The sequence below is a fragment of the Thrips palmi genome, unplaced genomic scaffold (assembly GCF_012932325.1).
Source record: "Thrips palmi isolate BJ-2018 unplaced genomic scaffold, TpBJ-2018v1 HiC_scaffold_15, whole genome shotgun sequence".
Lineage (NCBI taxonomy): Eukaryota > Metazoa > Arthropoda > Insecta > Thysanoptera > Thripidae > Thrips > Thrips palmi.
Genome location: NW_023144624.1, coordinates 7,467,607 through 7,484,540, shown reverse-complemented (window position 1 = coordinate 7,484,540; position 16,934 = coordinate 7,467,607). Strand labels below are relative to the sequence as shown.

Below are 16,934 nucleotides of genomic sequence, written 5' to 3'. Positions count from 1 at the left end.
GTGAAAATGGGAGGAATGGCGAGTGGCGGCATAGCGACGCGGCAATCTCGCGGCGGAACGGCGGAACACTGGAAAACGGGGAGGGAAGTCCGGCGGCAGGATCAGTTAAGAGCAAGAGTGTTTAAAAGCGAGAGTCCCCCAGCGCTGGCGCCGCGCCGCCGTTGCCCTGGACAACCTGGACCTGGTTCAGCCTGTCCTCTCTCTCTCTCCCCCTTCCCCTCTCTCTTCTCTCTCTCTCTCTCTCTCTCTCTCTCTCTCTCTCTCTCTCTCTCTCTCGCTCCCCGATCGCCCTGATAATGGGACCGGCAACACGCACGTCGCCGTCCAGCCATTCCGGTGCACTGCATGCAGGCGCCGCATTGCATTCTCGCAGGGGATGCATTTTACACCTTATTAAAAGTCGGGGCCTTGCACGGCTTGCACGAGTAAACGGCCGGCCGACAAAACAAGTCTCCTCCGAGTCTCGCGGCGTTTCTTTCAATAATTAATGCGCCATGAACTTACACGTACTTACTCACGCCCGAGTTCTGAGAGTGATTTCCTTTTCGAAAAAGAAAGCACAAATAGTTGACCTCCCCCCCCCCCTTTTTTCCTTCCTTGTGAAGGCAGTGGCCCTCGGCCTTGGAAGGATACGAAAGTAATGAATCGATCGGTCGTGCCGGACCGCCGCCTAATTTGCATGGTGTCGTTGCGAAACGGGCGGGGCGGGGCGGGGCGGGGCGCCGAGGCTCGCGGTCACCGGCAGGCCTACACGCTGCCACCGCGGCCGTTTAATTGAATCCAAATTGCTGCAATGTCGGAACACACCGCCAAAAAAAACCGACAACAACACAACGAGTGCTGTTTAAATTTTAAGCTTTAAACGGGCCACTTTGACAATCTGCAAGTCGATTGCTAGTGCAACACTGCATGTCGCTTTTTTTTCTTCGCTTTTTCGCTTCTTCTAGCGGCAGGTCGCGTCACCGGCGACCCCGCGCTGTGTCAACGAGACCGAGAAAGTCTTCTCACTTCCTTCCTGTGCAAACAAAACGCACGGGGCCGCGGCGCCGCGTGCGGGGAAAGCAGACGACAGCCCGCCGGCCACACTTGGCGTCAACTGGACGCGACCGGCATGGGCGATGACCGGGTGCAGCGCGCGCGCTGCCGGTGTGATAACAACATGCCGCCCCGTCCGCTCCGGCACAGACACGCAGACAACCGGGGCGTCAGACAGCGTTCCCGTGCGCCGCGCGGCGTGTCGCACTGCTGCACTTCCAGTGGCGTGCCGTCGGCGTGCCTCCGCGCGGTGAAAACCCGCTCGGCCGGCCCACGCATCTTGATCATCGTCCGGCCGTGTTTCGTGTTTCGCCACACGATCGACTCCGCGGACGGCAAAGAGTGCCAATTTGGAGCGCCTGCTTCACGCCGCGCCATTCCAGACAGCATGGCGACCCTCATTGAACGCTCCGCGCTCCACAGTGGCTTTGCCAGAAGACCGGCGCAGCCGGCAACTCCAGGTGCGTTTTGAGCTCCAGAGTCACTAAACAGGACTCGAACCGAGCGTGTGACCCCACCAATGGACTCCTCGTTCGGAGAGCAATCCATTGGTGGGGTCACACGTTCGGTTCGCGTCCCATTTAGCCGTCCGGGATTTTGACCGCCTCCGCCTTGCGGCCTTGCGCTGCGCTGGCTGCGCTCCTTCGTGAACTTGCCTGGTTCTCGTCGGCGTACAGGGCCTGCGCCGAGGCCGCGGCCGCTGCTGCTGCGGCTCTGCTGCGCCCGATTACCTGAAAAAGCAAAAAGTCGCTCAAGACACGAGACTCACACACCGGCGGGCGGGGGAAAGAAGAAGAAAACAGAGGCAGTGCCATGCTGGCCGTGCTCGCGAGCAGCGCAATCAGATTTGGCGGTAAATAGTGTGCGATCAGCCTCGCGCAGCTCGATAAACAATGGCGGTCGGTGTGCAACACACTGCAAGGCACTGCAAGGCAGGCCAACGAGGCAACGAGGCGCAACAAGGACCAATCAGCGCGCCGCCTGCCGGCCGGCCAGCCAGCCTACCGACACCCTGTCAATCGGCAACACTTCTTCAGACTTCTCTCACGGCGAGCGACGCACTGGCCCAAATCGCCAATCAGTGGCAACGGGTGCAATCGGAGTGCTCCACTTCCAAATCGATGGAGAGTTCCAAACAGGGTACACCAAGTCGTCCCATCGTAAACTTCGTTTTCCTTTTTAAACGGGTGAAACCTTTTTCCTTTCTGGATGAAGGATTTAAAGGCGGGGAAACCAAACCAGGAAAAGACGGGCGGTATTTTTTTTTCTCCCCTGTTCGTCCAGAGAGGCGCCTTGGCATCACCGGCGGCGATCAGGCGGGGAGGACCGGAGTCCTGGACTCCAGCAGACGGATTCCGCGAGTCGTGTTCGTCGCTCTGTCTCTCTCGCACTCACGGGGCGTCCCGCATGGGTGCGAGAGAGACAGAGCGGCGTTGGGGCAGTGTCATCCCACCGGAAGAGAAACGGCAGCCGGCCCACGCGCCGCGCAGCCACGCCGACGAGAACAACCGCCGCCACACCATAAGTCGCGGAGGCTAGCACGGGCCGTCCGACTCCCCCAGCTGCAGACCGATTCCTAATTCCGGACAGTGTCATCGCCGTTCTCTCCCCCCCCCCTCTCTCTCTCTCCCTCTCTCTCGCACTCGAGGGCAGTCCCGAAGGGGTGCGAGAGAGACAGTGCCGGAGCGCGAAACGGGGCGGCCTGCCAGTCAGCCTGCCATTCAAGCGACGCAGCCCGGCGCGCGCGCGAGCTCGACGGGACTGCCTACCCGGCACTCGGCAGGCGCTCCAGGCTCCGGCCCGCCAGCCATTGCAGCCATTGCAGCCAATGGCAGCCCGCCTCGAGAAATCCTCCCGGCCCGACCCAATCCGGCGGCATTCAACTTCCGGGCTGACTTGAGTCTCCAGGCTGGACTCCAGTCCGGGGACTCCAGTCCGGGGACTCCGGTCTACCGCAGCCTGTCCCGCCGGTGCAGTTCCAGGCAGCCCCTTGCAGCAGGATGTCTAGAAACTAGTCTGTGGTGCACGCGCCGGCCTGCGAGTGTGTGTGTGTCGCGAAGACCCGGAAACAATTCCACCGCCACTGGATATGATTGATTTTCCTCACGGACGTCGTCGGTGGCTGGCTGGCCTGGCTGGGAGGCTTCAGGAGAAAGACCACCAGCCACCAGCCAGGCAGCAGGGCGACACTCCGAGAAAATAAATAAACCACACGCAATAAGTTAAGAAAGACCATCACCGGTCCTGTGTAGTGTAGTGGACGAGAGAACCGGCCGTCTTCCTTTTCCTACGGAGAAGGCCGCGTCTCGTCTCCCCCGCCTCCCCCGAGGGGAGCCGGGCCGGGGCCGGGGAGCCCCAGAAGGACGCCGGGACGCGCCGGGACACCAGCAGCGCCTCGACCTGTCCGAGGTGCATCACTGCAGCCATGCAGCCTGCACTATCGGCTGCCACTTTCGCCGACTGACCTTTGTGCTAGTCGCTAATGGTGTACGCACCGCGGCGTACCGAACCGATTCCCAGGCTCACCGCACTGCGGCCCCTCGTCATCCTCTCACCGCCCCCGCCCCGCCCCGTCAGTCATGAGCAAGCGGTCAGCACTCGCAGAGCCGAGCCAAGCGCGAGTTTGCCTCCACTAGAGATTGACCAAGTAGCAGGAAACCAAATTTTCAATAAAACGATGTCACGCATGATTGGCGTGCTCCAAGTTTCCGATTCGAAGCAAGAAAGTCCCTCTCCGTCTCCGCGGCCAATGGCAGCGCAAGCCACTGACCTGCCCCGCGACCGCCGGCGCGCCGCCACCGCCACCGCCACGGCCGAGAAGGCGGTGATGGACTGGATGTGCCTCCCCGCCAGTCCGCCGCCAGCCGATTCGGAGCGACAGACTCATTTAGTGTAACACAATATGCTAGTTGCACTAATCAGCGTTGGCGTACCGCAGCGCGCCCTGCCAGCCAGCCAGCCAGCCAGCCAGCCAGGGACCGCAGCGGGCCGCGGTGCGCGGTACGGGGCACCGTCGGCGGGGCCGCGACCGCGCCGACCGCCAGGCCGCCCCGCCAGCAGACGACGCCCACACGAACCGCACACGCCGCCGTCCGTCGTGCAGTGCGCTGCCTGCTCTGCCCGCACTGCTGCGGACTCATTCCGAGAGTCCTTTTCGTTGGCCTGTCTCTCTCGCACCCTCACGGAACGCCCCGCGAGTGCGAGAGAGAGAGAGAGACCTCCCCCGCGGACTAATTTTAATTTCCACGGTACGGGACGAATCACGGCCGCGTCCACAAAGCGCCGAGGGGCCGCCCCTACACTGTAACCTCCGTCCGGAAACCGGCCGGAACGACGTGGTCCTTATTTTCTCCTCGTGGACGTCCATCTCGCTGACTCTGTCTCCGTCGCCCTTGGCCGGGCCGCCTTCCTTTCCCTTTTCCTTCCTCTTTTCTCCGTTGTCTCCGACTCGTCTCCGACTCGTCTAGGCCGTCCTCATCTCGCGGCCGGCCGATTAGCATTGGCAGTGCCGCGGACGAGGCGACGCGAGTTATACAACAGCCAATCGAACGCGTCGCGCCGTCGCGCCAAAAGGACGAGGAAAAGAAAATAGCGCAGCGCGGCTAGTCGGCTAGTGGCGGGGCGGTGCAAAACAAGCAAAACCTCCAACCTCCGACCCTAGGGCAGCGGTTCTCAACCTTTCTCGGCTCGCGACCCCAAATTTGAAGCCAAAAATTTCCGCGACCCCCAGGAAAAATTTCGCGACCCCACGGGACCCCTCCTTTAACATGCCACGGCGTCTGATCCGAGGCGGGCATTTTGCTCCCTCAACGGGCAACTGGTCTTTGGACCTTCCTTTAGCATGCCTTTGTTACGGAGTGCAATTATCAGTCTTAGTTTGGGAGCAATATTGTCTCAAAGTTGGCCGAAACGCTCAGAAATGTCTATGAAAAATCGTGTTTTGGGCCGATTTTAAGCAGCCACTGCGTCTGATCCGAGGCGGGCATTTTGCTCCCTCAACGGGCAACTGGTCTTTGGACCTTCCTTTAGCATGCCTTTGTTACGGAGTGCAATTATCAGTCTTAGTTTGGGAGCAATATTGTCTCAAAGTTGGCCAAAACGCTAAAAAATGTCTTTGAAAAATCGTGTTTTGGGCTGATTTTAAGCAGCCACAGCGTCTGATCCGAGGCGGGCATTTTGCTCCCTCAACGGGCAGTTGGTCTTTGGACCTTCCTTTAGCATGCCTCTGTTACGGAGTGCGATTATCAGTCTTAGTTTGGGAGCAGTATTGTCTCAAAGTTGGCCGAAACGGTCAGCAGTGTCTTTGAAAAATCGTGTTTTGGGCCGATTTTAAGCAGCCACTGCGTCTGATCCGAGGCGGGCATTTTGCTCCCTCAACGGGCAGTTGGTCTTTGGACCTTCCTTTAGCATGCCTTTGTTACGGAGTGCAATTATCAGTCTTAGTTTGAGAGCAGTATTGTCTCAAAGTTGGCCGAAACGCTCAGAAATGTCTATGAAAAATCGTGTTTTGGGCCGATTTTAAGCAGCCACTGCGTCTGATCCGAGGCGGGAATTTTGCTCCCTCAACGGGCAATTGGTCTTTGGACCTTCCTTTAGCATGCCTTTGTTACGGAGTGCGATTATCAGTCTTAGTTTGGGAGCAGTATTGTTTCAAAGTTGACCAAAATAGTCACAACGATTTTTCAGACACTTGCGACCGTTTTGATCGACTTTGAGACAATACTGGTCCCAAACTAAGACTGACAATCGCACTCCGTAACAAAAGCATGCTAAAGGAAGGTCCAAAGACCAATTGCCCGTTGAGGGAGCAAAATGCCCGCCTCGGATCAGACGCAGTGGCTGCTTAAAATCGGCCCAAAACACGATTTTTCATAGACATTTCTGAGCGTTTCGGACAACTTTGAGACAATACTGCTCTCAAACTAAGACTGATAATTGCACTCCGTAACAAAGGCATGCTAAAGGAAGGTCCAAAGACCAACTGCCCGTTGAGGGAGCAAAATGCCCGCCTCGGATCAGACGCAGTGGCTGCTTAAAATCGGCCCAAAACACGATTTTTCATAGACATTTCTGAGCGTTTCGGACAACTTTGAGACAATACTGCTCCCAAACTAAGACTGATAATTGCACTCCGTAACAAAGGCATGCTAAAGGAAGGTCCAAAGACCGATTGCCCGTTGAGGGAGCAAAATGCCCGCCTCGGATCAGACGCAGTGGCTGCTTAAAATCGGCCTAAAACACGACCCCAGCATCGCCGCGACCCCTTAAAAAAATTTCGCGACCCCGCTTGGGGTCGCGACCCTAAGGTTGAGAACCACTGCCCTAGGGTGTCGCCACGCCGGGGGTTGGGGCCGCCGTGCCGCCGATTGGCTCGGCACTACACTGCGAGTCCTTCGTCGCCTTCGTCCTTCGCGCCGCTCTTCTTCTCCTGCTCGGCCAATCAATGACGAGCGGCAACGAGCCGGGCGCATTGTTGCGCCAAACCGGTCGGGCGGGTCGCATGAATGGCGGTGCAGGGTTCCGAGGGATCGCTCTGTCTCTCTCGCACCCCTTCGAGGCGCTGCACGAGTGCGAGAGAGACAGAGCGACGGAGCGGCCCTTCGGAGTGAGGTGCCTTGAAAGCGGCGGGGCTGGGCCTGGACGGGCCTGGCCGGGCTACCCGGGTACCCGCACCGCCACCCAGCCCGGCCCAGCCCGGTGGGCTGCATCCTTGTGGGTCAGGTCTAGGCGAGGTGGTTCTGGGTCGGCGGGCTTGCCGCAGCTTGCCGGGGCTTGCAGCAGGCCAACCCGTCGTGCCATTTGCCTACTTCGAGACCGAGATGCAGCCCTGTATGTACGCGCGTGTGCAACAATGTTGAAGCGGGCCCGCCCTGCCGCACAGTGGATCTGCCAGGAGACCTTGTGGGGGCGGCCAAAACTCTCGACGCGGTTTGAGCTCCAGAGTCTGCAGCTAAAAACGCGTCTGGAGTTTCGGCCGCCTCCGCCGGTCTTCCGGCCCACTGCGCGCCGCTGAACCGTCGGGTGCGATATGCGACGCCCCCGACGGAATGTGAGACCGTTTCCACATTCGGAGCGGCAGCGCGGGCGGCGATGCGCCACAATAGCCCAGCCCGCGCAGACCTTCGGACCTTCTGATTGATTCAGCCGGCCCACGCCGTCCCTGCCTGCCTGTGCCTGCAAGCAGGCCAAGAACGCTAAAACTTGCACCGCGTCAGGGGACGCAGAACCTTCGATCCCGAATCTTGGGAGCGAAGAGCGCCAAACGCGCTAGTGGAGGCAGCGACCGAACGGTACCGCAGACCAGCCGGCAGAGCAAATTGCTGTACCAGAGGGGGGCCCAGCCAGGCCCTCGCGGGGGCTAACGACTCTGATCGCACAGAGGTCGATGCCACGCGGCTCCCCAAACACTCGACGCAAATTGCAGCCTGTGGACCCTCGTGTGCCTTCCCACCAGCCTGCCCACTGCCCAACAGCGCTGCACTACACTGATTGAAAGAGGCGCTAGTTTTAAGGTCAGGCGGGGCGCGGCCGACGCGCGGCCAGGTGCAGGGCGGGGCGGGGGTGGGGCGGGGTGGGGCGGGGCAGGCCAAAGGGAACCATTAATATGCCCCGCCAAGGGCAAGTGAACCTTGGGCACCGTGACACCACGACACAGATACGGACTCCAGAGTGCCGCGGAAGAAATGTGTGTCGACCTCCCCCTCGCGCTCCTCGTCCTCCTCCGCGACCGCACTCCGCCCGCACAGTCACGCGCCGAAAAGCGCACTACACAGCGCCCAAGTGCAGCAGCAGAGAGCTGTTTTGTCGCTCCGTCCCTCTCGCACTCACGGGGCGCCGCGTATGGGTGCGACAGAGACAGAGCGACGAAAATGACTCTCGGAAACAGTGTGCCGCCGAGTCATGTAATGGCGGCGACAAAAGCAAGCTCGAAGCCTGGCTGTCCTGGAGGGCCCGGAGAACCCCTGCCGGGCGGAGCCGGGCGGGGCGACGCGTTCGGGACTTCGGGACGCATTGGGGCCAGTGGCTGCCCTGTGCTGCCCTGCCAGCGGCCAACAAAGGCATTCCCCGACGACAAACTACAAACGCCGAGCCGGGCCGGGCCCCGCGTTTGAAAAATTGGCGCGCGAGGGCCGAGAGCCGCGAGGCTGGCCTGCGGGCCCCGCGGGCAGGGGAAAGCGCCCAGGGCTTTCTTCGGGCCTCGAGCGCCATCTCGAGAGGTAATGGAGTTCGAATCGCCGTGCCGCCGAGGGGGAGTGAGCGCGTTTCGATAACGTTTGGCCGCGTTGAGCTGGCCGAAACATTTGCGAAAGAACAAATTCCTCAATTTTGAAGGTACGTATTCGAAGTCGATATACTTAAAACGCTCTGAGGGTTCTCGAATTGTTTAGGATTTTGTGAACGATTTAGCGGGCAAGTCAACTCCACGAGTCCGGCCTGGCGGCGTGGCCCGCCGCGCAAAGCCAAAAGGCGGATGAATGAGTGAGTGCCGGCCTCCTTCTGAGCTTTCCGAGATGCGATCTCCGCTCCGCCCGGTCGTTCGGACTTTCGTCGCGCGCGTCGTGCCCTTGTAACGCGTTTCTATCTACGGCACGCCGACAGACCCAGATGCCGGAGATACTTCACTGTCCTTTTCGCCGGAACGCGCACACACGCTAATCCAGCACAACGGAACCAAAGAAACACAAACAAGTAGAAAAGATTTTTGCTTGGTTTTTTTTTTGTAACTTGAGGAAACAGACAGACGGGAGCAGCAGTGCCCCGCGGTCACCGAATTTGCGTGTTTGGACACGTGTCCGGGATTGGCTAACGGAGCGAAGGTTAGGTGAGGCGATACTGGAGCGCGGACGTGGGCAGGCGGGGCGCGAGGCGGGGCGGGGCGAGGCGGGGCGGGGCGAGGCGGGGCGGGGCGAGGCGGGGCGGGGCGAGGCGGGGCGGGCGAGGCGGGGCGGGGCGGGGCGAGGCGGGGCGGGGCGAGGCGGGGCGGCTCGGTACGCCGCAGCACCACAGAGGGGCGCCGCCTCGCCGCCAACGCGTAGGCAAAACGGCATGGAACGGTACAGACGGCCGAGGCGAGGCGCCACCTCGGGACGTTTAACGGGTTCACGAGCGAAAGCCGTTTGCTTTTGACCGGCAGACACCCCCACCCCCGTACATAGAAATTTTGAGTATTTGTTCTCTCCGGGGTGAAACGCTCTGTCACCGCCCCTGAACCGTCACTGTCATGGCCACTGTTAAAAACGAATGAAATTACTACACTGTGATGGAAGTTGACTTGGCCGACTGATGATGACCCATTGCGTGCCCCAAGCTGGGTGGGCGGCTCTTTCAAACTTTGCCTCCAAACTGCATATAAAGAGGTCCACTTGGTCCCGGCACCGCGAAGACAGGCATTTACAGAGGTCGTTGAAACAACTACAACAACAACATTACGAAACTCGTAATGAAATTGCCCCATTTCTCATATACAGTAGAGGCGGCGGCGCGCCCCAAGGACGTCAAATTTGAGTGAAGGTGTACACGCGCGCTCATCCCGCGCGTTACGTGAAGGGCCCCAAGACGCTCTGGGACTGGCCCTCCGGACGGAGCGACCGACCGCCGCCAGGAATGCAAGGCGATGCCGCGAGGTGACGTAATTGTTTAGACGCCCTGCACTCCAAGCTCGCCCCGAGGTCTCAACTTGGACTTGGACTTCCGCGGCCGGAGAGCAAAAACGGCAAATCGATGCGATTTGTTTGACCCTCCGCTCCGCGCTCCGCCCGCTGGGCTGCCCGACTGGCTTTCCCTCCGCGCCCTCCTGGACCTCCTGGTCGTGATGTCGAGGACGGCAAGGACCCCGGGACGGCCGTCGAGGCGACAGGTCGGTGTGAGGGATCGCGCGGCAAAGCCCCCTGTCTCGCACTGGCTGTCTGGCAGCGTCCGTCTGTCTAGCGGTGGATGTGCCGATGCAATAAACGCGAGATATTACGAGCGAGAACGAGTAGGTGAGGGAATTAAGCAGCGTAACCGAAGCAACTTCGCTTTCTTCTGCAAGGATCTGGAACGAAATGACCGGAGAGCGGCGTCGCCGTTCGGAGCGGCTCCGCGGCAAACCGATAACAAACAGCCCTTTCGCGCCAAACCGAACCGAACCGCCGCGGAGGTTCACGGCCCCGGCCGAGCGTGCGATAGAGAGAGAGAGAGAAATACGCTTCGCAGCCCGGCGGCGGCAACTATCCATTAATTCCTTCCACTATTAGAGCAAGGAACGGAGCGAGTGCGACAGAGAGCGCGAGGAGGAGAGACAGAGATAATCGCACACATCACGCGAATGAGGCGCGAGTGGAGGCCCGGGGGCCGAAATGGGCACCGCTGCCCTCCGGCCGCTTCGGCCACCGCAGACAAGCGCATCGCTCTGTCTCTCTCGCTCTCGTTCTCCCACGCAGACAAGCGCACCGCCTGTCTCCCTCGCTCTCCATCGGGATTATCTAGCCGGATTTGTTTCGCGGCCTTCGCCTGTAGCCTAGCGGTGGAGCCTATAGCGGTGGCCGAGGCGAAAGAAACAAACCGAAAAAGAAAAAGATGATACAGATTACGCCGCATGTAAATGAGAACCATCTCCGGTGTGGAATGAAGGGAGAGAGAGAGGAAATAAAACAACGAATGACGCCGAACGAGTCACGACGCGAGTGCCGCCCTGTCACCCTCTGAGAAGAAATTTTCTTCACGAAAACCAAGAAAAGCCATCGGCCGGGGCCGGGACTCGAACGCGGGCCAAACCGTTTGGCGCGAATCGCACGGCTGCAGCCAAGGCGCCGCGCAGAGCAGCGACGGCCGGCATCTGCAATGTAAAGTGGCCATTAAATCGGCCGAGGGTTAGTTTGGTTTCACCGAGCATCACCGACAATCATAATGACTTTCTAATTGCGGAGCCAACGAAAGTCCGTCGGGGCGTTGGTCCGGGCCGTTCGATGGGCTTGGCTGGGAGGGGCTGCTCTATTTGCTGGAATTGCTGGAGCCAGAGCCAACTCGCAACGAGCTTCTCCTCGAATTGGGCGCCGCTGGAGTGCCGAGCCGAGCCGAGCCACGATGGCACAGGTCTCATTCATTCGAGCCTCGGGCAATCGGTGCTGCTTTCAATTTACCACCGACTGCAGCACTGTAGCACTGCACTGTGGCGGCGCCGCTTCGGCCGGCGAGTCGCTGCAGACTGCAGCGTGCGTTCAGGTCTCCGGCCGAGATTGCAGTGCAGGCACAGCGCGGCTGTGAGAACCGAAACGGCTGCAGCTAAGAAACCCGCCAAACATTTCGACTCCGAGGCAGTCCGCTCGGACAAGCCGTTCCCCACTCCGATCCCCGTGGGGCCCGGCGGGGCCGAATGTTTCTGCAAACATCACAATCGGGAGACAATGCGAGAGGGACGGAGGGAGAGAGCAAGGGCAGAAAGCGGCGACGGGTTCCGCATAACTGCATTGCGTCGCATTGTGACGAGACGGCTGCAGGGCTGCAGGGCAGCATGGCTGGGCAGGGCTCGGCTGGTTCGCCTCGGCTGGCCGGGCGCGGCGCGGTGCAGCTTGGGAGATGGATGCCTGTCGTGGGAACTGGAAAGTATGGCCCCGTGAGTCCTCTGCAGCAAAAAGGGATCGCCGCGCAGCGCTGCAGTGCACCATGTTTTGTTTTCGAGCGCAATGGAAACCCGAGCGTGTCTCGTCTTTCGCCGCCACCGGGCGCCTGCCAAGCCCGGGGTAGGCAACGCGCCTGGCTGGTGCGTTCGGCTGGCGGCATCGGCTACCCCGTTGCACACATTGTTGCAGCCCTCCGACGTGACACACTGTAAGCAAAGCACGAGCCCCACGGACGGCTGCAGCGTGCCCGCAAAGGCCAAGCGCACAGTGGGCCAGAAGACCAGTGGAGGCGGCCAAAGCACTAGACGCGTTTGGAGCTCCAGAGTCACTAAATGGGACTCGAACAGAACGTGTGACCCCACCAATGGATTCCTTGTTTGGAGAGCAATCCATTGGTGGGGGGGGGGTCACAAGTTCGGTTCGAGTCCTGTTCAGCGACTCGGGAGCACAAAAACGTCCAGAGTTTCGGCCGCCTGCGCCGACTTCTGGCCCACTGTACAGCGGCGTCTGCCTGGCCAGGCCGGCCGCCACCGCCACACCGATGCGCCTCCAATTAACCGCTGCAGCGTTTTGGCCGCCGTGGCCGGCCTGGCCGCCGTCCCACGTGTCGCAACGCGTTGCAGCAGACCGCCAGATCCAATTGGAGCCGAATTTGGAGCCGCTAACGCCTCGGCGTGGTGCTGCAGTGCGGTGCGGAGGGGCTGACTGTGCGCGCATCATCGTCGTCCTTTTGCCTCCAAGTACACCGTCATCGCCGCCCCGCCGGCCCATTTGCATGGCGACACGGCTTTACACTCGCGGGGCCGCGACGCCATCCGAGGCTCTCGAAGAACGCGTTGCCCGGTCGATGCATCGAAGATCGAAGGCCGCCGGCCGAGAGGTGCAGCACTGTGTGTGTGTGTGTGTGGCTTTTTGTCGAAACCTTTTGGCAGCCGAGAAGTCAAGCCGGTGTCGGCCGGGTCGGCCATTCAGGAGATTATGACATCATCGCCGAGCCGTGTGCGAGTGCGGCATGCACGCCGCGGCGTGGCGGAGCGTGGCGGAGCGTCCACCGTCGGGAAGGACGATGGCCTGCACCGCCTGCACCGCCATCACACGCCCTCCAGGACTTCAGGTCGACGCCGCGCCACGCGCACACACTATGCAGCTTCAAGGAGAAATAAAATGGCGCCCCTTCTTATCATTCTCTCTCTCTCTCTCCGCCCTCTTTATTTTTTTTTTCTCGTTGTTGCGGACCGCGATGGCGGGAAAGTGCATGCCTGATTGACAGCCTGTCGGTGCCGTCGGTGCAGAGCGAAGGACAAACACAGCATGCGCAGCGCCAGGGCAGCGCGCAGCGTGCGTGGTGTCGTCATCGCGTCACCACACTGTCAACGGCAGGGCCAACACCTCGACGAGAATGGCAGCACTGCAAGGGCACCCTTAAAAAATAAAAAATAAACAAAAAAAACACGAAAAGATATCCTGAGCACACTGTGAATATAGAGAATGTTTCGTTTCTCAGATTCGAATCGGGCGCAAATTTTACGTGAGTCGTCGCAGAAAGAAAACGTACTGCGCATTTCCCCATTATTGTTCTTTTTTTTCTGGCCGTGCAATTTAAATGTTTGACGGCGCGGTGCAAGAACAGAGGGTCACAGGTGCGGCCGTGTCATGACTGCATGCACTGCACCGGCCGCAACGCGCGGGGGGGGGGGGGGGGGGGGCAGAGGTGCACTCAACCTAGGGGAGCGCGAGAGATAGACGCACGAAATTGACCTTTCATGAAACGAAATAATGAATCGCCACTTGCGGCAATTATGTATCCGCGTCGTTTTGAGGCGGCATGCGGGTCGGGTCAGGCGGCCCTGGCAGCCCTGGGCGCGCCGAACGGCTTGGCCGAACCGCGGCCCGACCGCAGCATGCTTTGCCAGCTTGCCACACGAATGGCGGACAATTTCGGGATACAGTACTAAAGACGCGATGCCGCAGGAGCCTCACTTTCCATTGCGGCCAAGGTGGACCTTCGACACTGAAAGCACGGCGCATGACAACCCTTGGGTCCTGCACTGCGAGGATTTCTTTTAAACAAGCAAAGAAGAACGAAAAACTTAAATTCATCGGAGGTAATATATTTTTAGTTGAGCCAGGGCCACAGTGATGTCCCACGACGTTTCCCGGTGTGCTCCGCTTGCTCGCGACCACGCAACTGGCCCCATAAAATCCTCCCGTGAACGTCGAAACGCGGATTCCAGAAACATTTCCGTGAATGACGCCCCGATACCGGCGGTCCTGGAAGTCCTGGGCCGTGCCTGGGCCGTGCCTGGGCCACCCGGTGCAACGCGCTAAACGGCCCAAGTCGAGCAGGAAACGCGGAGCAGGGCAGGCAGTGCACCAGCGCACCGCAGCGTGTCTCTGTCTCTCTCTGGCGGCAGCCGCAGCCGGGCTAGGGACTCTGGCGTAAGAACCGGTCGAAACCGAGATGGGCTGGCCGAAAGGCTGAACGAGCTGAACCGGGGCAAAATCCTTTTTTCGGTCACCTCCTGGCTCCTGGCTCCAGGGTACGTGCGTCGCGGGGAGGTTGCGAAATGACGCAAGCGAGCAACGTGAGCAAGGCGAGCGCGCCGCGTCATTTTCTGATTCGCTGTTTGTTTTTGCGCGGCCCACGACTACGCCATGCTCGCCGTGCTCGCCATGCTCGACCAGTTCCAGTAATCATATACTAATCCGGTAGTCCTGGCGTCGGCACTGACGTCGGTCCGGCAGCCAAACGAACGACGACTCAGGCCTAAACGGCGAGGGCGCGGTGAGCCCTTGCGCTCTTCCCCCGCGCCCCGCGCCGGTCAAACTCCGACGATGACGGCAATCCCAGCTCAGGGGGATTCCTCGCAGTGTGCTGACTCGCTGGGGCATCTTGCCGTGCGGGACTCCGCCGTGTGCCTCACCTCGTCTCTGCGGAGCGCTCGGTGCGCGGCCTGCGCGGCCTGCTTGACGGCCTCCTTGGCGGGGCTGGGCGTCGTCGGCGTGGTCGTCGGCGTGGTCCTGGGCCTCGGCGTGCGCCGCCCCCGCTCCGAGTCCCCGGAGCTCCAGAAGCCCAGGTCCTCGTCCTCGTCGTCGCCGATGGAGGTGCCCGACGTGCCGCCGCCGTCGCTGCCCACGTCGGCCTCCTCGTCGGGCCGCTCCGGGACGATGTACAGGCGGATGCGGTACATGGCGGCGCCGCGGACGTCAGCGACCAGGTCCACCTCACAGGCCGGCCATGCTGCGTGCTGCGCGCTGCGCGTACCAACCCCGTGTCAATGCCTCAGTGCTTGTGCTTGGGGGGTTGAGTTTGCCAGTTTAGTCGTTTGTCTGCCCGCCAGTCCCAGTGTAATCCAAGCATGCTTGCTGCAGGTGGCAGCAAGACCTTTATGCCGGGCCGTCGCGCCCTGCTACGCCCTGCTCGCGGCTTACAAGAGATTGGCGATAACCTCGGGCCACGCCGCGCCACGCCACCTCGCAAAGCCCTGGAAGACTGACGGGCCGACCCAACCGGCCGTCATAATCATTTCGCTGTTGCGCCTAATCACCCTAGCATTGGCAACGCGTGGAAGCGGAAGCCCTGCGAAAGCCCTGAGAAAGCCCTGAGAAAGCCCTGCGGAAGCCCTGCGGAAGCCCTGCGAAAGCCCTACGCAATCCCTGTGGGAGCCCTGCGAAAACCCTTCGAAAGCCCAGCGAAAGCCCTGCGAAAGCCCTACGGAAGCCCTGAGAAAGCTGCCCAGCATGCAGATGGGCTGGGCGGGGCGCGAGGTGGACCTGCTCACCGCGAGAAGTAAGCAACGCGTGGCGTTGCGGGGCGGGGCGGGGCGTGTGGGAATCAGAATCTGCTGCCATTACTCATCCCCGTGCGGTTCCGAGCACAGTGCACTCCCAATCGCTACACCGACAAAAAAAAAAATAAAGAGAAGAAAAAAAAGGCAGATGGAAAAACATATCTGAACGTGCAATGAATCACGGCGCGAGTCATTTTTCAACGCGGTGTTATAAACACCCTTACAACACCTACTGCAAAGAGAACGCGAACGAGCAAGCGGTTGAACGAAAACTTTGAAAGATTGCCGTCATCATCGTCCCCAGCGCGAACTTCTCGTTTTCCAATGCGAACAGAATGCAGTCTCGAGGAGTGCACAGTGTGGCTGCACTCGTTGAAAAGTCTCCCCCACGTCCGAAGTATGAAAAGGGCATTCTGGGAACCTTTGCGGCAAAGAGTTAACAATTTCTGGCATTCGTCTGATTCGAACCCCCCAAGGCACAAGCAAGGAATCCGAAGCACCACGACTCAAAATCCCGGCAAGGAAGGAGGGTAAACACAAGTCGTGTCTAAGACAAGCCGGCCTCTGACCGAACCGGTCCGGAGCATTTTACCTCCGAAATTTTCCGACCCTCCTCGCCGGGATCTCCCTCTCTCTGGTGAAAAATAAACCAGCGAGTCTATCAAAATTACACGCACATTTCACTTAGTTCTTTTCAATCACTGCTCCAAGCGAGAGGGAGAAGTGTAGTTCAGCAACAACCCTTCTTCTGGAGTAAACACGCGGTCACACACACACACGCGCGCGCACGCACAAGCACACACAGCCGCGCGCGCGGTCCGGCGGGTCCGGCGCGAGGTGGAGCTCGCGTGGTCCGCGGTGCAGCTCGCCGCTCGCTGCGCGGTGCAGGGCGATCGGAAGGCGGCGCCGTGCTTTCGCCGCGGACGTCGGGGCGGCACTGTGAGGGAAGAGGGACTGGACTGGCTGAGGCGGGCTGAGGTACCCCACCGAGGTGAGGGACTCGCGGACTGACTGCCCTGGGCCTGCAGGCCTCCCGGAGCGGCTCTGGAGTCTCTGGAGACTCCAGGCGGGGAGGGGCGGCGCGCCAGCGGCCTGGACTCAACGCCTGGACTCCAGCCAGGCCGGCGGCGGGCCCAGGGCAGGCAACACGGCACACGGCCCCTCCCCGAAAAAATATGGAGGAAATGAAAATCACTGGTCACCGGGCATCGGAGCGTGTCGTGGGTGTCCCAGATGACGTTCGTCGTTCTCTCCGGCGACCAGTGGTACTGTAGTGACCAGTCCTTGCGACACTGCTTTTTCTCGAAAGTGCACGCAGAGTCGCTCTGGAGACACTACCCCACCGATGTTGCACGGCGGATTCGGCGCAGCGGACCGTGCCCCATATCGGTTTAAGAAGCACCCCAGCGGGGTTCCACGATAGCGGTGATCGCTTCGAAGGGGTTAACGACTTTGATATTTTGGGTCCGAACGAAGAGCGGCTGGTGCGACGCCGTCACGACAAAAC

The 16,934-nt window shown here is 60.4% G+C and overlaps 1 protein-coding gene across 1 annotated transcript in view; it reads right to left on the bottom strand.

Annotated features, from left to right (window-relative positions):
- LOC117640957 (rhotekin-like) overlaps positions 1-16,934 on the bottom strand; it is a 39,766-nt gene that overhangs the window by 21,948 nt on the left and 884 nt on the right. Inside the window, exon 2 of the mRNA XM_034378011.1 lies at positions 1,692-1,766. Within this exon, the coding sequence (XP_034233902.1) occupies positions 1,692-1,766 (75 nt within the window). The remainder of the gene's footprint in view (positions 1-1,691; positions 1,767-16,934) is intronic.